General features: G+C 40.6%; 1 protein-coding gene and 1 long non-coding RNA gene across 3 annotated transcripts in view; both read right to left on the bottom strand.

Annotated features, from left to right (window-relative positions):
- Positions 1 to 4,086, bottom strand: part of epha8 (eph receptor A8) — a 135,998-nt gene extending 131,912 nt beyond the window's left edge. For both annotated transcript variants that reach the window (XM_086198397.1, XM_086198398.1), the window contains exon 1: positions 3,719 to 4,086. In XM_086198397.1, coding sequence (XP_086054523.1) covers positions 3,719 to 3,806 — 88 coding nt within the window. In that variant the 5' untranslated portion in view covers positions 3,807 to 4,086. The remainder of the gene's footprint in view (positions 1 to 3,718) is intronic.
- An 11,908-nt stretch (positions 4,087 to 15,994) lies between these two features.
- Positions 15,995 to 17,274, bottom strand: LOC147267522 (uncharacterized). The gene is made up of 4 exons (XR_015112256.1): positions 17,237 to 17,274; positions 16,767 to 17,064; positions 16,519 to 16,593; positions 15,995 to 16,341 (listed from the first exon to the last, which is right to left on the bottom strand). It is a non-coding gene; the product is annotated as an uncharacterized LOC147267522 (long non-coding RNA).
- Between the last annotated feature and the right edge of the window lie 2,917 nt (positions 17,275 to 20,191).

The raw sequence follows: 20,191 nt of genomic DNA, 5'->3' as shown, positions 1-20,191 counted from the left end.
CGGCAGACAGAGGAGGCTGTCCGGGAAAACAGCCGCTTCCTCCTCCGTGCAGGCGAGACACACAAATGTGTGGGAGCTGCTGCTTACAGCATGTTGCTTGTCACTGCTTGCTGCTCCTTTGTATGAGACTCCAACAGTAATGATCAGAAGGTTGTCATTTTGAACCTCAAAAATTACACTGCTTCAGAATGTGCTCTAAGTTTATTTTATTTACATCCTAAATAATTATATTAGAATACGAGAGCTCTGAGGAATTTTACTACTGTTTTGAGTCAATAATTCACAGGTTTAAGGGAAACCAAATTAAGGATTTTAACAAGGAAGATATACTTTGAGATTCTCCTTTCTCGTACAATAGAAAATCATTATTTCCTACATGAAGACTGTTCAGAATTTAAGACAAATAAGAATAATATAATATATTAATAATTATTAATTATTGTATTGTTTGCAGATAATCAAATACAATTTTTAGACCATGCCTGTTACAATATTGTTCCATGCTGCTGTGTTGGGAATGACTTAACATATCAAATCAAAATGGAAAAATAAAAATGGCCCTGAAATAAAAATGACCTGTTGCAAAATTTTGTTTGGCCAATTTAAAATGAAGTTAGATTATTTCAAATGTTGAATCAAAATGTTTCAGTGCCTCAGTGAATCTGGCCCTTTAATAATCTATATTTAATATCTTATTTTTTTACCAATACATAGACATCACATGTTATTATTAGCAATTACAGTGGTATTGAAATCACATATATTCCACTCATATTTTACACACATATATATATAAATAAAGGTGCTGTTTAAACAAACATTGCAATATATGAATCATATAAAATAGATTTTGAATTAATTAAAGACATTCTTAAAATTGATCCCAGAATGAAACAGAATTAAAAACATTAACAAAATAAATGAAATAAAAAAATATTTCAATATTTATTTATTAGTATTTTCTCTGTTAAATTTGTTATTCAAGTTTCCTTTTAAAGAACGGTTTTATCTGCTTCCGTTAAATGAAACCTTCACCTAAATTTAGAAGAGGACACCATTCCTTCCTCCACAACATCTTGATTCCAGATCCGTCTCTGTGGGTTGCATCTCCGCAGGAAAATTAACCAACTGAGTGTGTGATTAATATACTGCATATATAACAGATCCACAGAAGCAGTTGATTCTTTGGGAGATGAAAACATTATAGGGTGTCAAACTGTACCACACACACACACACACCCAAATTATAAACATACACCAACAAAACACAGTCAGTAACACTTGAGCAATAATTATCTTGTTACACTTTTCTGGTTATTTATGTTAAGCTGCACAAGAATGAACACACAAAAAATGAACATTAAAAACAGATATTTCAGTTATGCATCTGAAAATTGGCCGCAGCGTCTGTCTTAGGTAGGTGCTCCTGCGTATCATGTGTTCAGCAGGCCAGCCTCTTTCCCTCTGGTTCTATTTACATTTAACTGTAATAAATATTGGACCTAGAGGCAAAACAAATCAATGATGACAAGCTGCGTTCTCTCTACTATCAGTTTAAATTTAATAGGACATCAGAGATGAGTGTGTGTGTGTGTGTGTGTGTGTGTGTGTGTGTGTGTGTGTGTGTGTGCGCGCGTGTGTGTGTGAGGAAAAAAAATACAATCCTTGTGTACGTTCATCAATAACTTATACAAAAATGTTTTTGTAATCCTGAAACTTCAACTGTCGTGCATTCTGTGAGTCTGTCTCTTCTGTTCTTATATCTATGACATGTTTGTCTGTCTAGGCTGGGACACCTCCTCTCTGACTCCCTCAGCTACAAAATCCCATCTGATTGACAATTTTGCACCACATACATATTGTTAAGCCCTTTAAGGCAAATTCTGATTTGTGATTTGCCTCATAAATATAATGTGATCGAATGTTTTTTTTAAAAATTGAATTTCAGGTTTGTTGATCACCGAAAAAGCAGAATTAAAGTTCTTCAGGATCTTGTGTTGTTTTTGATGAATAGAGTTGGAACTTAGACCTCAGAGTTATCTTGAGGAACATTATTTCACAACTCTGGTTGATCTGTTTTGCACTGAGGATGAAAAGAAAAAGATTCATGAACTGAAACATAATATTCACTTTGTTTGATCAATGGGACCTTTATCTCAATCTACCTCTGACAGTCAGGAATAAGTACTGGAAGATGAATAAATATTGGTGAGAAAAATCATGAGCATTCGCCTTTTCATATGTCACTAATTGGATCATAAATTGTCACAATGACTCAAAATCAGGATTATGTTTTTTTTTCTAATTTGGGGAAGATATTTAGATATGATCCATCTGTATACATAATATAGTGACAAATATTAGGGTTCTACTGATTAGAAAACAGACAATATTTTTGTTGCATTTATCATCACTCATTCATGTTGAGGGTATTAGCTGGATCAATGACATATTGATCACTCAGAGTAAAAAGTCCTGGTCTTATGTCAAACCTGAAGTGACTTGAATATCACTTGATGTCTCATAGTGGCTTGCCCTCACCTCTCCACCGCTAAATTTGTGTGTGTGTGTGTGTGTGTGTGTGTGTGTGTGTGTGTGTGTGTGTGTGTTACCTTTTTTTACAGATTTGTTCCAGTGGAAAGAGAAAGGACAGGATGATGGAGGTAAACCTTACATAGTGAGTGGGGGTCATTTGGGTACATGTGCGCATGTATCAAACGATGGGTGCAATGTTTAATCACAATAGTTTCTCCTTGAAACGTTCACAGAGGCCTGGATGCTTTTTGTTGAGCCACCTAACTAACACGCCACTCCACATCCATTCGAACACTGTCCACGAGAAAGTTGGATTGGATGAAAGCTGCACGCCATTATTGTTCAGTTGTGATCACTTTTGTTGTTCATTGTATGATGAATATGCTTCTTCATTTCAGAGGGCATCACCTGAATGTGAACATCAGTGGTACCAGTTCACCATCCTCTCCCTATACACTCACTGCAGGCACCAGGCCACCATACGCTCTCTTGCTCTTTTCATCCAGGACATCACATCTGCTTTGCAGAAACAGTATGGTTAGTTTGCCGAATGCTTCATAGATATCAAGTCCTCTATTTATTGATTTCTATTTTGACAGTGTTTATTTTGGTGTACTTAATTCAGTTTTATTTTATTGTTAGAGTATTGCAGTTGCCACAATATTCACTGACTTTTTTTTTAGTAATTCAGGAATGACAGAGCTGTGGATTGTTCACTACTGTTCAATAAGATAAGAAAAATGTCTTCATTTTATTTTGCCTTTTCTACCTGTAGCAAAAACAGAGAAAACTTCAACTTCCTAATAGAGCAACATATTAAAACGCGATGGTTGTTTTACACACAGACAGTGTGCTTAACCCAAATGCACTACTACTGAGGCTGATATGTAACCTGGGCTGATAAGAGCAATGTCAATGCAAGTTTACACACACACACACACACACACACACACACACACACACACACACACACACACACACACACACACACACACACTTTTGTGTAGTGCACAACCTCAAAGTTTACTCTGCACATGTCTTAGTGTGAGTGGCTCTCGTCATTGTGTTTGTCTCCGAGACAACCACGTGGATGAAGTTAATCCCATAAAAATCAAGCAATATCCCCCATTTGTCATTCACCCCCACCCCCAACAAACACAAACACACACATGCATATTTTTACCTTCATTGCTGTTAGTTCCCGTGGTGCCCAGAGCCTGTTGTGATATAGTCCATAGCAACATCGCAGCCAGCCTCGGATCTGAAGCCATGGTGTTCTCCCTCTGCCTCCCTCTCTCCCTCCTCTCTTACTCCCTCGCCCTCACTCTCCCTTTCAGCCTATCTCTCCCCTCTTTCTTCCTCTGTGTCCCAGAGTTGAAGTGAGCTGGCAGGGGGAGAGAGAGAGAGAGAGAGAGAGAGAGAGAGAGAGAGAGAAGGAGAGAGAGAGAGAGTCTGTGTGTGTGTGTGTGTGTGTGTATATGTGTGTGTGTGTGTGTGTGTGTGTGTGTGTAAGGGCTGCAAGCTCATTCGTTTGGAGTTTGAGCCAGCCTCTGTGCCTCGCTTCAGACTGCCAGCTTCCTCACACAAACACACATACATACATACAGTTTGAGTAGGCAACTGGAAGGAGGGAGGGATGAGCATGTCTGTCAAAGTCTCAGTAGCCAATTAAAGTGCAAGATCATTAGAGCTCATTACTTTTGGTAGCCACGCCCTTTTATCCTATATGCCAACTCTCACTTTCTGTATACCCCCCTCTCCACACACACACACACACACACACACACACACACACACACACACACACACACACACACACACACCCATCACATAATCTTACTGTGATTTACCCTCATTTGTCATTGGCCAGTTTCTCACCTACCCACAGGCAAATAGAAGAACTGAAAACTGCTCAAGGACAACAATCACTTATTGATCATCATGATGCTGTTATTCATGTCAAGGTGCATCATGTGTGTGTGTGTGTGTGTGTGTGTGTGTGTGTGTGTGTGTTATTCAAGGTGTATGATCATGAATTGATTCATGTGAGAGGGGAACTTGGCAAATAGCAACACTGATCCTGATCATTTGTTTTAACATGCTCTCTCTCTCTCACACACACACACACACACACACACACACTCTCACTCTCTCTCTCTCTGTCTCTCTCCCTCTCTCTCACACACACACACACACACACACAAACACACACAAAATGAAATCCTGTGAACACTCAACCCCCGATAGGTTTGAAAGGCAACATCCCACCATAAATCAAAGTCAGGAGCTGAGAAGTTCTTAAAACACAAAGTATGTTTCAATTTGTTCTAATATTCTCAACCTCCATGTGTGCATACACTCTCACATCACCAAACATTAGAGGTTAAGATTTCATCATTATCGTTCATATTTCACTTCATTCCATGCATTTTCTTTTGTAAAATGTCTCATGTAATTTCTTCAAGGAGGTGTGTGAGTTTATATGCTTATGTAACAAAAATGTGACAGGAGCAAAACTGCCAGAGGGGTTCACAGGATTGTCTACATTTATCCATATCTACACTTCAGGTTAAAACTATCATACTGTATGTGGGTCAAGGCAAAAACACATAGATCTAATTAGTGTCGAGCAGTTCTGTTGAACCAAGTGGTAAAAATGACTGTGACAGAGACCTGACAGAAGTTAGATACACCTCCACTCAGAACAGAAGAGGCCACTTTGATGGGAGAAAACAATGTCACTCTTTATACAGCTCCCAACAAATACTACTGCTAACACGGATGAATCATTTTGTACTTAAGAGTGTTACTTCAATAGCAACAACAACTAAATATTAGGGGATGACAAAGCATCATTATCTGTTTCGGTTCAATTTGAAAATGATCTGCGTCTGAATAGTAAACAGGAAGTGGGTGTGGCCTTAACAAGAGTAGCTGAAAGCGAAGTTTTATTGAACACCACCCCCTTAAAATCTGGGACATAAAACAATCAGAAAAACATCTTCCTCGCTTTTACTTTCTTCATTTTGAGTTTTCTGCTGAGTCTGCTGTTAAATAAGAATGACCCTCCTGACATTGAGAATTTACATTTATATTTACATGTGTAACATTCTGAATGTTAAAAACCCTTTCTGAGAGAATTATCTGTGCTTATGTGAAACTTTTATAAGATGCATCTCCAGTGGATATTATATTATTATTAGTTGTTTCAATGGCTGTAGGAGTACATAACTGCTAATAATAATATGATGAGTAAAATGTGTGAATAATATTGATCCAAATGATTGGTGCCCATGCACCAAGAAGTGTGAAGGCCCTACTGAATCAGGCAGCAAAACTGCAAGACCCCTGTAGGCACCCTCTCCCACCGGTCAGAGCAGGGTGCTCACAGGTGTAATTGATAACATTAATTATGGGCCCATCCTGGTTATTGTGTTACAGCTATCCAGTGAGTATTAGGTCTATGCCCCACCAAAACAGAACTCTGCAATGATTCATGTTATTCATTACACCTCTGTGTACTCGACAATAACAATCCATTTTGGAGGTGTGGCTTCTAATGACTCTTCAACAAAAACCCACTCAGGGCCATCTCAGAATCGTTCATGCAGCTACCACCTGTGTTTTTGTGGACTCGACCTCATTTCCTGGAGAGCTACATTTGAGCTAATAATATTCACCAATGGGAGTGATGGATCTTCATGAAACTTCATAAACTCCCTGATATCAGCATTTAGAAGCTATGATCAAATATAAAACACACTGGCCACACTAAAGCACTACAATAAATGTATACTTTGACTCATACTTAAATATCTGCATTAGAACAAAAATTTATTCTTATGTAATCTCCTGAATTAAATGGTATCTGGTATCTCCAACAAATCTTCATTTGATCTGGACCTGAGCTTGTGCTCATAATGTGCATATCTATCCCAATTCAGTCTTCAATGAGAGAAGCAGGAAGACGTATAAGCTTATACAAACCGACAAAAAAATATCTAAATGCAGCAAACTAAAATTTATATTTTCTGTTTTATGAGGACATTAAACCATACAGTTCACAAAATGCTCTAAAAACCATGCAAATATTCACCAACCCTCCCTACCACCTTCATTTGTTGTATTATTCTTTTGTTGTAAATTATCTTGAAAATACTGAGATCCAATTTTAAGTATTCCTTGTATACAGAGGCTCAAAATAATATTGTCTTCTGTGGTCCACATCCTCTAAACAGAAGATGAGTGAAAACAGCTTTTGTAGTTTTTCTGCTTTTTGTCATATACGTTAGTAATGTTTGCATCCTTGGAGCCACTTCCACCTTAGTCTTTTTATTCATTAGCATCATGCAAGGACTAACATAGATTCATTCTTAAATCACTGGTGCAAGTGATTTATCAGAATGTGTGTCATTCACCAATATTCTTTGAGGTAGACTCGAAATGTATGAGTAATGTGGACCTTTGATTCAACTTCCATAAACCAACCCTGCGCTCTTAAATTCCACATAGATTGGTTATGGAGATTCTCTCTGGATACCAAACATAATCTGTACACAATAGAGGGGCAATGTGATTTAAATCTTGATTTTGTATGTGTGTGTGTGTGTGTGTGTGTGTGTGTGTGTGTGTGTGTGTGTGTGTGTGTGTGCGTGTTTGTGTGTGTGTGTGTGTGTGTGTGTTTGTGTGAGTGTGTTTGTGTGAGTGTGTGTGGGTGCGCGTGCATTTGCGAGAGCGAGAGAGACGATATGTTGTGACAGGCACACAGCTGAGACAGCATTCCATAATCGGTCATTTTGTGACTCTTTGCATTTCTCAGGACCTGTATTTCCACCAGTTGAACTACCATATTATGTTTTTGATCTATTTCTGAGACCAGGTCCTCAATCTTAGCACTTGTAAAGTTCTACTTTGAGTTCCTTGTCATTTTCATGGCTGTATAGCTAACCTTATACTGTAAATGAACACATATTCTTGTGGATTGTAAATTAGCAAAGTCAGCATCCTTAAAATACTATATATACCTACCGTACATAAATATGTATAGTCAAAGAGGGTGTTGACTTTGCAGGACTCTGATGAAAAAAAGGACTGAAGTGGAAAAAGCACTACAGATGCAAACATTACTAATGTACCTGGCAAAAAGCAGATGAGTACTAGAAAAACTCCAAAAAATGTTTTCACTCAACTGTATATAGTATTTAGAGGGTGTTGACTTTGCCTACTTGCAATGCACAGGAATGTGTTTCATTTACAGAAGATGGGATTTTGCATTTTTGTGAAGATTTGTGAGCATTTCCTAAAGATTTAAATGTTTTGATAAATATAGCCACAAGTAGTACAAGAAATTATAAATGAAAATCCAAAAATGTTCTTGCATCAGGCAAAATGTTCCCAGAAGATCAAAATAATTTTTTTAACCTCCTTCAAGGCTTTATGTCCAATTTGCTTCAAACTTTGTCACTATGCTTGATAGAAACACATGCTAAAAAATTATCAAAACGATTGTGATACTGTTAAAAAAAGCCAAAGTTTTACACAAAACGTGTGTTGTGATACAGTCCACTAAACAGAAAATGTTGTATTTATTGGCAACAAATAGACGATTTAACATTCAGCTCAGTTGTCTTTGTAGCCTCACTGAGCTTTGGCGCAACCTTTGATGCCACTCAACCACTAGGTGGTGCTGTTACGTAAAATTGTGCTTTAAAAAGATGCTTCATCACCTGGACAAAACTTTCCAGAGATAATCTAAAAAAAAGTTTAAAAATCTACAAAGGAACAATTCTGTGCCAAAACAGCGTGTTGTGAATCTTAGCAACGATGTATCCAATTTAAATTTTTGAGTCTACAATTAGAACTGTCAGCATAGACATAGCACGTACTGACGACAGGAAGTGTCACATGTGTGCCAAACTCAACTCTCTGTTTGCACTGTGGTTGACTCATCTCTTCCCTGCAGATATGGAATGATATTATTCGTTTTGCTCTGTTTGAGCCAGGCTTTTTATTCTTCTTGACCATTTCCACTTTTGTTTTTTGGTCTGCTGCCTTTCGTAACTGAGCCACAGTCTCTACAGCTCTCACCCTCCTGCTGTTTGGAAGGCTGCATCTATTCTAAACGGTATGTATGGAAGTTTATATTACTGTCAGCTCACGTCTAGTCCCTAACTCGTAATTTTAGTGTTTCCATGCACTTTGTAAGCCAGCCCATGCCTCACAGGGGGGTGGCCTCCACTAAATTCCACCCTCCTTCACTCTCCAGCAGAGCTGTTGTTTTGTCCTGGAGCAGATTGTGTCTCTACACATCTGCATCCGTGTAATTTCCACAACAATGGTACCTCCCCCCTATACTGGTCATGTATGTAGTTGAATGTCAATTTTTGTCCATGTTTGCCACTGCCAGTGCCACAGTTGTCCTCAGCTGGACTGGACTTAAACAGTCCATTTAGGGCACTTGTTTAGCTTTATTAATATGAGCATTAGTCAAGTTGGTTTTCCTCCATTTTGCCCAACTCCATGTACACTGGTTATTCATGCATCCTTGACTTGTTTCATTTTCAAAAAGAAATTCAAAAATTTTTCCGTATACCACTAGAGGTAGCACCATAGTACAGTTTGAAAAACACTGCCGATTACATCTAATATACTGATACATCCTTTACTATAATATGGCCACTATTGCTCAAAAATAGTTGTACTACTCAGGTTTACAAAAATACTGTTGAGGTTATGGTAGCTTTGCTGTACTCTACCATCTCAGAGGCCTGCAAGTACTACCGACATGCTGAGTTTCTAAATGGAAGTTTGCACTATGTAAAGCTCAGGACATCGCAACTCAGCACTGTCACTGCTCAGCTGCAATCACAAGGCTGCTGCTGCTGAAGTGTCACTACCCGAAGACTTCAGTCGCCGTGCACTATTTGCTATCTACACACAACAGGAAGACAAGAGGATATAGAGAAAATGTTTGTTCGTGAGGAACATCTCTGAATATTAAGAGTGTGAACTTACATGTGGTGGAGGGTTAGTTGTTTTGATTGTCCAGGCCTAATTCGGGGAGTGATACACCTGCCAAACCACTTCCTCCACCCCACCCCCTCAAGGCTGCAGACACAGGGGTTTCACTGTCCGAGTTCATAATGGTTCCTCCACACGATGTGAAGGGGAGGCTCGTGCCTACGTGCATTGCCTCAGTGAAGGGTGGAGCAAGCAAACGCACATACAAATGAAGAGCACAATAGGGCAGATGTTCTTATTCTTGTTCGTAATCTGCTGTGCGTGCATGTGTGTGTGTGTGTGTCTGTGCACGTGCGTGTGCGTGCGTGTGTGTGTCTGTGTCTCTTAAGCTTTACCACTAGGTTGCACTGTCCGTCTGCCTGTCTACAGGGTATACAGCTGTGAGGATTATCTTTAACTTATGCTGAGTACTCTCTGAGTGTCTCATAAAAACACAAGAAAGGAAAAGATTCTGATTATGGGACTATTGACAGACAGGGCACAAAAAGCAAGCACTACATTTATCCTGTAGGAATGTTCTTAAGTTTATGACATCTTCGGTCAGAGGTTGCAGAAAAATGTTGCGTTTAAAATATGAGTATTTCAGCTGTTTGAAGCTCAGATAATTAAGAAAAAGTGTGAACACAAAGAGATGAAATAACATAATATACTAAGATAAAAGTAATTCCATGTGCAAGTAATGTGCAATATATGCACTGCAAATTTAACAGAGTTGAAATTACCATTCAAGCAGGGTTTATTAGGGAACTGATGATAAAGACTTAAATTAAAGCATTATTGACACTATTAGACCAAAACACCTCCAGTAAACACTTGCTAGTATCCCTCAACTGACTGATTGTTGAGTATACTTCTGGTTAGTCCATTTTCATTAACTTTATTAAGTATAAAAGAAGAAATTTCTGCAGTGAGTAAGATGGTTCATAAAATGAGGTCACATTTGCTGTAGAAATAGATTTTAAAAAATCTAAATTGGAGCCACATAATTAAAGCAATAATGTGAAATCACTAAAACCTCTTTGAGGCTCTTCATATGATATTTCTTTTCTTTAAATGCTGACATAGCTGTTTAAAAAGCAAAAATAAAGCATGGGGGTTGTTGTAGGATTGTAGGTTTTTAGTACAACACCCACCGTGCTTTATTTTCTTTAGTAGACATCCAAGGGTAATCTCATGTCAACAGTCAATAAATCACACATCACTTACAGAACTAGTTGCAGTAGTACATGCAGGCATACACAATGTGGTATTACTGCCACGCAATACTTGTAACTGAATAAAAACAATTAAAGAAAAACAGAAATAAAGCAGTATGTAACTATGTAAATGTGACTATGTACTGGATGTTACTGTTGTGTATGGTGTTGTGATCCACGGAATGCAAACGCAAACCATCCATCCATCCATTTTCTTATCCCGTTGTGGGTTGTGGGGGGTAGGGAGCCTATCCCAGCAGCTTTCGGGTGTGAGGCGGGGTTCACCCTGGATGGGTTCATCACAGGGCAACACATATAGACAGACAACCATTCACACTCACAGCCATGCCTACGGTCAATTTAGAGTATTCAATTAACTTAGTTACCATTTGCATGTCTTTGGACTGTGGGAGGAAGCCGGAGAACTCGGAGAGAACCCACACAGGCACAGGAAGAATATAGAAAGACCCCGAGGCTCGAACCCGGAACCTTCTTGCTGTGAGGCAACAGTGCTAAGCACTGAACCACTGTGCCACGCGCAAAGGGGTTGTCACTGATAATCAATTATTTTCAAGGTATCCTGCAATTTTTTAGATGAAGGGCCGAGTGGTGACAAGGGGCCTGAGTTGTATCAGGATGGGCTGTGCCCTGGTACTACATCACTTGTCCATCTATCTTGTGCTGTACCATGTGTTTCAGGGGGCATGATTTGTGTGATGCCACAAAACCTCTCCGACGGCTAAAAACACGTGATGTCAGAAGACATGATGAAGTCTGCAAATCAGTCTCAACTGGCAATAAAAATAACCTTGGAACTTGTTTTACTCATCAACGTTTTGTAAGTTTGAGCCATGTGATTATTTAACAGTGCAAGCAGCATTGTTTAGGGCCTTCGCCTCCTCGCTGCCGAGTCGAGTAGAAATCCAGAATGTAGTTTGGAAAGTGGTGAGGCTTGTAGTTCAGAAGATAAAAGCCTCAGTCTGACGCAAAGTGTCGGTGCAGAGCTGAGAGCTGTGCCTTGAAGAACCCCTCCCCCACCCTCTCTGCTACCTGTGTCTGAGTGGAGGGGAGGACATGATGAGTTTTGAGTGTTCTTATTGTGAATAAAGTTTTAAAAAATCCCATGAGTTTTGCCAAAAGTTGTATTTAATGTCAGATTTTTGTAGGAAAATTTGTCAGGGATCCAGTGATATGATTTGTGAAGTGGTGCAAGTTATAGTTTAGACGTGAAAAGTGTCGTTTGAGAGTATGCATTTCTGAGGAGACAGTTTCCCCAATGGTTTACATTGTAAGGTGGAAAGTGTTGACTTGACTTTGAGGGCTTATAAAATCCAAACTGTTTGAGTCAGTACAAAGTTTTTAATAACTTTAGTTCAGCACAGTGTAAAGTTTGAAAGCAATGCCATTCATGCATAAGAGGAGATAATATTTGTTTGGGGTCTAAAATTGGGACAAAATCATCATTTCATGTCCATATTGTGGACTTTCTGTTGGAATTAGGTCATAAGAAGTTCCTTCGGGCTCAGGCCCTAATTATTCCAGGCACTTTCTGTGATGTAATATGCCTATTTATCATAGGAAGTCATTGGATATGACTCTTACAGTAAGGTTGTAGTGAGAAGCTAGATAGATAGATAGATAGATAGATAGATAGATAGATAGATAGATAGATAGATAGATAGATAGATAGATAGATAGGTACTGAATTTCCCTCTGGGATCAATAAAGTACCTGAGGCAGTACAGAGTGTTGGAGGAATAACTTTTTTCTTGTTCATCAAACCATTTTTGCACGTTCACGCAATTTTTGCAAATTCCCACAGTATTTATTTGTTATTTGTTCTACATGACTCTAATCTAACTTTATTTGGGTATGCAGTTTCAGCCATCAATTTTCCCCTGATGACTTCCTTCATGGCATCCAATATAACTGCCTGGTCCACTACTCCGTTGCTATTTTCTTCTATATATCTTTTCATCTCTGCTTTTACCTTCTTTTTTGTTGTTCATTGTTTAATATTCCCACATTCAGTCTCGAAGCAGTATTTTGTTTCCTGTTACTTAGACATATTTCTAAATAAAGTGGATTGTGGTCCGACACGTTTTCCCCTCCTATTCTACATTCCTTCACTCTGTGCTTGTCACTTCTATTCATTAAGAAATAATCTATTCTTGAATGGACTTTATGAGCAGCAAAGTACTGTGTGAAGTCTTTTTCTACAGGATGTAGGCTTTGCCATATGTCAGTCAACCCCATTTCTTCTCGTGATAAATTTATAAATCTTGCTAACTGTATTTTAGTTCTTTTGTGATAGTATGTATCCATACTGTGTTTAACAACCACAATTAAATCATCACCACAAATTAGGAGTCCTTCAATTTCTACTGCTAAACATCAAAAAGGGTCTTGGAGAAAGTATTTGTTGCTCACTGGGGGCACATATATTGGTTCATTTTCTATTCTTTCTTTTACTATTATGTACTTCCTTCTTTGTCTTTGAATTCTTTTTTATAATCAAATTGTGCTGTATTTGATATTAATGTTACAGCTCCTGTCCTGCGTCCCTCCTTATATGTACCGAAGTATTAATTCCTGTAGCCCGACCTTTTTAATTTTTCATGTTCTGATCTGGATAAATTAGTCTCTTGAAGGAGTACAATTTGTGCTTTTCCTTTTTCAACTTTGTCATCACCCTTTCTCTTTTAATCAGTGCTTTAAGATCACTCACATTCAGCGACATTATCTTGATATTGTGAGGCATCTTTACGGTTTACTCCCTGTAAAATGCACTCCCAAACAACTCAGAATAATCCCCACAGAATAATCACGAACATTTACTAACCGAACTTAAACCAAAAATCTTGCGAATTTACGAACAAGAGGTGTTCACTCCTCCCCAAGTCCCCGTTCGTGAGTGGATATCACGATCCCTGTCTCGTGCTTCCTGTTTTATTTTGTAGTCATGTCCTGTCTCCCTGTCCTCCCTCCTGTGATTACTTCATGTGTCTCACCTGAGTGATTGCACCACCTGTGTCTTGTTTTCCTCCTTGTATTTAACCCCTGTTTTCTCATGTTCGGCCTGGTTCCATTAAGTTTCGTGACATGCGTTTCGTTTGTCGTGTGTGCGTGTCTTTGTACAAGGTAGCACTAACCCTATTTCGTGAGTCTCCAGTCACGTCGTCAGTCTCCCCTTCACAAGTCACGTCGTCAAGCCTCCCCGTCACAAGTCAAGTCTCCCTGTCTTCAATAAAACCTTTTGTGCACCATCCTAATTGTCCGCGCCTTGGGTCTACTTTCCTCCCCCCTCCTACACGTAACATGCCCACGCATGATGACTCTCTTTGAGTACTTTGCCTACCTTGCAAAGTGCAACGAGGAAAGGGAGTCACAACAAGCGGAGGACTTTTCGGGCACCCAGCTGGCCTTGGGAGGCCCTCGCTCGATGCAGCGAGCCCTCGGGTCAGCTTGGCCCCCATCTGGGAGACCAAGGAGCTCCCAGCCTAAGGGCAAAAGGAAAGCTGGCCGCCCTTGTGCTCCTGGGCGGTCAGATACAGCCCTCACCCAAGCTACACAACTGCCACCCAAGGACGCCACCCCTGTTCTGGTGCCGAGGGTCCTGGCTGGCGCTACTCCTGTTCCCACTCCGAGGGTCTGGGCGGACGCCTCTCCTGTTCCTGCTCTGAGGGTCCAGGCGGACGCCTCTCTTGCTCCTGCCACGAGGGTCCAGGCGGACGCCTTTCTTGCCCCTGCCACTCGTCACGGCACCTTGGGCCTCCCCCTGGGTGCTTGGTGCCTCCTGGGCCGGCTCCCTGATTCTCTGTAGTCTCTGCGGCTCCCTGGCCGCCCCCCTGATTCACTGTGGTCCCCGCGGCCCCCTGGCCACCCCCCCTGGCGCTGTGTGGTGGTTCTGCCCACGGGTGTGGTAAGTGAGTGGGTTTCGTTTTTTTTTCACTGATGTGTTCTTGCCCTCAGCATTCGGGCTCATTTTTTGAGTGAGGGTGGGCTCGCTTGAGATTGGTCCTCTTGGGGAGCTCGAGTTCAGTTTTTAATAGTTGCTACAGATATCTGGCTACGGAGCTCCCTTGCATGTCCTTTGGTAGACCGAATACCTGTATGTTGTTTCTCCTTGATCTCTCTTTGAGATCAGTTCACTTTTCTTGCATTCAGCTTGTTTGCGCCATTATCTCTGTTTGCGCATTATCACCATCCATCTGTCACTCTTTAACCTCAGATATGCGCGCCTGAGCCTTGCTGATGTTCACTTGCTGAGCCTGTCGCTCTTGGTTGTTCTGTTACCTTATGGTCTATTTCTTGTTGGAAATTGGTTAATTCTTCCTTCATCTCTTTCTTGAGCTTGTCTTTAGCAAGCCCAATATGCAGCATCTCTGTGCTGTCTTGTCCTTCCATTTTCTTAGTTGGACCTTTTCAGTCTTCGTTAGCCTCGTGTTCACAGATATCTTCCATTTCAGGTTGCTCTTCAACTTCCATCCATCTGTTTTCTTCCTCTTATCCTGTTAAGGGTTGTGGGAGAGCTGGAGCCTATCCCAGCAGCTTTCGGGCGAGAGGCAGGGTTCACCCTGCACAGGTCGCCAGTCCATAGCAGGGTCAACACATATAGACAGTCAACCATTCACACTCACAGTCATAATTATGGTCAATTTAGAGCATCCAATTAAAGCTACAAGCAGCATTGTTAGGGCCTGAGTCCTGTTGCGCCCACCGCCGGGTGGCAGTACTCGTCCGTATCCAACGGTATATTTTGTAAAGCGGTGGGACTTTTAGTTAAGAAGATAGAAGCCTAACTCTGTGTACACACTAAACGCGAATGCGAATTTTGCCTCACGTTACTCAGGCAGTTTGACCGCCGGATTGTTTGTGTCCATTTGTGTCATTCGCGTGAGTATGTGAATTTGCATCTATTTCTGGGAAGAAGAGGACGATGTTTCTTTCCACCATTTCACCATGGACATACATAGAACTGCTGCATTGTACCTGCTGTGGAAGGCCCAAGTACGTCAGACCTGGGTGAAGTTCACCAGCTGCTCTAGGAGCTGCGTCTGGATAACTGCGACGACAGCACCTAGAGCACCAGCACACCCAAAACGGCTCTTTTAAGAGCCACCACATTACTATTGAGCAAACTTTCTGAAATATTACTAATGTTTCCTTTGTGTATCAACTGTATTTTGTTAATAAAGAACATGACAGAGGTCAGATTTGTGACAATTATTTAAGATGGCAATCGTAAGAAAAAAGTTGTTAAAATAAAAAATAAAGTATTTACAATGACAATAAAAAGCCTGCTTCGTTCCTTGCAGTCATCTAGTCTCCCAATCTAATTGTTCTACGTGTTCCAAATTTAGCTCAAAAGTGCTGTTTTCATATATTAATTTATAAATTTGAAATTTCACCAAGTCCTTCCTTAGGGGCGGCGATCTCTACAAGGAAGGAAGCTGGCTTTTCAGGAACATTTTCTCCTTTGTCAGTGGAGGTGGGGGAGGTGGAGGAGCCCTCCTCAAGTTTTCAATTAGTAGCTCCTCAATCACTCTCTCCCTGTCATTCCTCCTGGTCCGCTTGCACGTCCTTGTCACTGTATGAAATGGAAACAAACTTTTTAAAACTACTGCTACTTTGTAAAGTTAATATTTGTGAAAATGTTGAAGGCAAAAGACAAACATATGAATCAAACATGAAAAGCAATGAATTCAGTAGTGTAATCTTGCACTAATAACATACAAACTTAATCCAATTTTTGTCATATAAATACCTGGGGGTGGTTTCTCTGTTGAGGCAGAAGCAGCACTCTCCACCCCACTGCCTTCCTATGACTGACCAGGTTTGTCTGCAGACAATATAATAAATGTCATGTTTTTTTTGTTAGGCAGATATATGAATTGTCCTATAAAACTTGTCATTCTAGCTTTGTCAGTTATAGCACATAAAGCATTTTATTCATGCACCCATATTTATATATCATACTGTTCCAATATGTCCTATCTTCACTTGTAAACCAACCTCCTTTGTCATTCGCTGAAGGCCCTGCTGTTGCCTCTGCCTCCTCCTCCTCCTCCTCATCTGGACCTGCATCCTGCTCTCTGTACTTTGGAGTCCGGTTTTCCTCAACCCCCTGCCCATTTTCCTGCTGGTCTCTCTCGGGGTCACAAAGGGGTTGAGAAAAAGACAGGACACCAGAGTACTTCCACTTTTTGATTTGCCCTGCCGCCGACCCACTCCTCCTCTCTGTCTCCTTCCTCCTCTCCTTCAGGTCCCTGTCCCAGTCCCTGAGGCCCTTTGACTTTTTTATACATGCGTCCTATGGCAAGAGACATATGCAAACATGAACCGTTGAATGTAAATCCAGGCAAGTAAATGCTGCGAAAGCCGGCTGTGCTAGCAGTTGTACTAACCGGAGGTAACGTTAGTGCTTACTTGGATCATAGTAAAGAGTTACTATCAAGCAACAGACCCATATTTTCAGAACTTACCAGATAGTCCAATCTCCTCACTCACATTCTTCCACGCCTGCTCCTTCTTCAACCAGTTCTTGTACTGTGGACACGTAGTGTTGTACAGCACCGGGTACCCACACACAGCCACAATCACAGCGTAGTGACACAGCATCAGGATATCAGCAGGAATGTCAGCAGTTATGTCGGGATCCAGTAAAGGGCCGTGTGGCTGCAGGTTTTCATTCCAATCAAGCAAAAGCAACACCTGATCCAACAAATGAGCTGTGTGGGCACAACTTATTTGATTTAAGTAGAATCAGGTGTTGCTTTTGCTCAGTTGGAATGAAAACCTGCAGCCACATGGCCCTTTACTGAATCAGTTTGACACCCCTGCTTTAGGGTCTTACTTGTGCAGCCTGACAGGAGGGAATTACAGTAATCCAGCCTGGTAGTGACAAAAGCATGTCCAAGTTTTTCTGCATTTTTTGAGACAGGATGTGCCTGATCTTAGCAATGTTACTTAAATGACATAAAGCAGTTCTCAAGATTTGTTTAATGTGGGAGTTAAAGGACTGATCCTGAGTAAAGAGAACTCCTGGGTTTCTCACGGTAGCACTGGGGGCAAGGGTAATGCCATCCAGGATACTTATCTCATTAGGTGAGGTGTTTTGGGCCCAGCACAATAACTTCAGTTTTGTCAGAGTTTAATAAAAGGAAATTATGTCATACATGTTTTTATATACTTTAGACAGGCCTCTAGTTTAGTCAGCTGATTTGTTTCACGTGGATGCATTCATAAGTCCAGCTTCATATCATCTTCATAACAATGAAAATTAATGGAGTGTTTCCTTATTATGTGACCTAGAGGAAACAGATATAGAGTGAAGAGTAGTGGTCCAAGCACAGACCCCTGCTTAACTCCATTGCTGACTATAGTGGTTTCAGAGGGATTATCGTTAGTGAGTACAAACTGAGATCGACCGAGTAAATATGATCTTAACCAGTTTAGTGCAATTCCTTTCATTGCAATGACATGTTCTAGTCTCTGCAATAGGATATGATGGTCAATGGTATCAAAAGGTGCACTAAGATCTAATAAGACCAGCACAGAGACGAGTCCCTCATCTGATGGCAGTAGGAGGTCATTTGTAACTCTGACTAGAGCTGTTTCTGTGCTATGATGAACCCTGAAACCTGACTGGAAATCCGTCAATAAGCAGTTGTTGTGGAGAAAGTCACAGAATTGTTTAGTAACTGCTTTGTCCAGAATTTTGGAGAGAAAAAGAGGATTTGATATTGGTCTGTTGTTGGCCAAAACTTCTGCATCCAGAGTTGTTTTTGGGTTGTTTTTTTTTTGAGAAGGCGTTTAATTATGGCTACTTTAAAGGAATGTGGGACATCACCAGATACCAGCGACACATTGATTATCTAGAGAGAGGTGCTTACTTGGGGTAGAAAGTCATTAAGCAGCTTAGTTGGGATGGGGTCTAGAAGACAGGTGGATGGTTTAGAGGAGGAAATTATTGTACTAAGTTCATGAAGGTTAATGGGAGAAAAACTATCAAGGTGTATGTCTGGTTCTACAGCTGCCTGTAAGGTTTCTGAGGTTATAGGTGCCATGTTGTCAGCTGATTGCATGAGGAGAAGAATTTTCTTTTTCTGAGTGTTATCATACAAAAATCAAGGAAGTCATTGCTACTTAGGGAAACAGGAATACTTGGCTCAATGGAGCTGTGGCTCTCTGTCAGTCTGGCTACAGAACTGAACAGAAAACCTGGGGTTGTTCTTATTTTCCTCTATTTATACTGAGTAACAGGCAGCTCTCGTTCTACAAAGGGTTTTTTTTTTTTTTTTTTTTTTTTTTTACAAGTTTTAAGGCTGTCTTGCCAGATTATATGCAACTCCTCCAGTTTGGAGGAGCACCATATCCTCTCTAGTTTTTGAGTTTTTTGTTTATGCTGTTGGGTTTTGGAATTGTTTGTGGGGTTTTGTGCTTGTTGGATTCATAGTTTTCCTTTTTAATGGGGCAATAGAGTCCAAAGGTGCAGTATCAATAAAATGATTAATTTGGGAGGGACTTGGGACATGGGACTGAATTTAGCTCCAATCAATTGCTTCCTTAAATCCAGCCAGTGGCGTAGCCACGGGTGTGCCAGTGCCACCCAATTAGGCAGCTGGCACACCCAAAAATGTTTATGCTTTTTTTAAAGTAGATTTTATATTTTTTTATAGTCTTATTTCTGACATGTTGTGGTCTACTATAATAAATCATGATGTTCAAAATATTATAAATTAAAAAATATATATTTTTGAATCAAACTCAATTGCAAAAAAAAACAAAAAAAAACACTCCCATCAGGTGATACGTAGCGGCACCTGCATCTGCCCGCTAGGAGAGAGCGCTGCTAATGTAATTCCGCTCGTAATGCTAAGTCAGGAAAGATGAAACAGCTCGCTAAACAGGTATTTTCAATGAGCGAGAATTGAGACTCAGTAGGGCAGCTCCACAATTGAGTGGCCATCGACAAGCGACTCCGTCTCCTGCGACACCGGGGCGACGTCACACACCGTCGGGAATGATGCTGCCGCTGACGTCACAGAGCCCGAAGATGAATGTACAGCTACCCCGGAGATTACAGACCTTTTAAAAATAGAGGAGCCTGCATGCCAGCCCAAACGGAAAACTTTAGAGGAGGACATTTGCTGCTATGGTATGCCCGATACAGGAGGCTGGATTACAGCTTTAAAGTGGATGCTGTTTTTTGCCAGTCCTGTCGCCACTTTGGGACAGATGTCAAGGAGAGACTGGGGGCACCTAGGTCACTTTTGTGCAAAACATGAAGCAAGTAAAGCTCATATTTCTGCTATGACCTGACACAATGGATACATTGGGATAAATTTTATCCCAATGTATCCATTTCAATACATGCTCACTTAAGTTATGTTTTTTTAATGTCTTTATTTTTCTTTTTAGATGGAGAACACACATGA

Source organism: Aulostomus chinensis, chromosome 3 (genome assembly GCF_037954235.1).
Source record: "Aulostomus chinensis isolate RoL2024-O1b breed Wild chromosome 3, RoL_Achi_v1.0, whole genome shotgun sequence".
Taxonomy (NCBI): Eukaryota; Metazoa; Chordata; class Actinopteri; order Syngnathiformes; family Aulostomidae; genus Aulostomus; species Aulostomus chinensis.
This window is presented reverse-complemented; position numbering and strand designations above follow the sequence as displayed.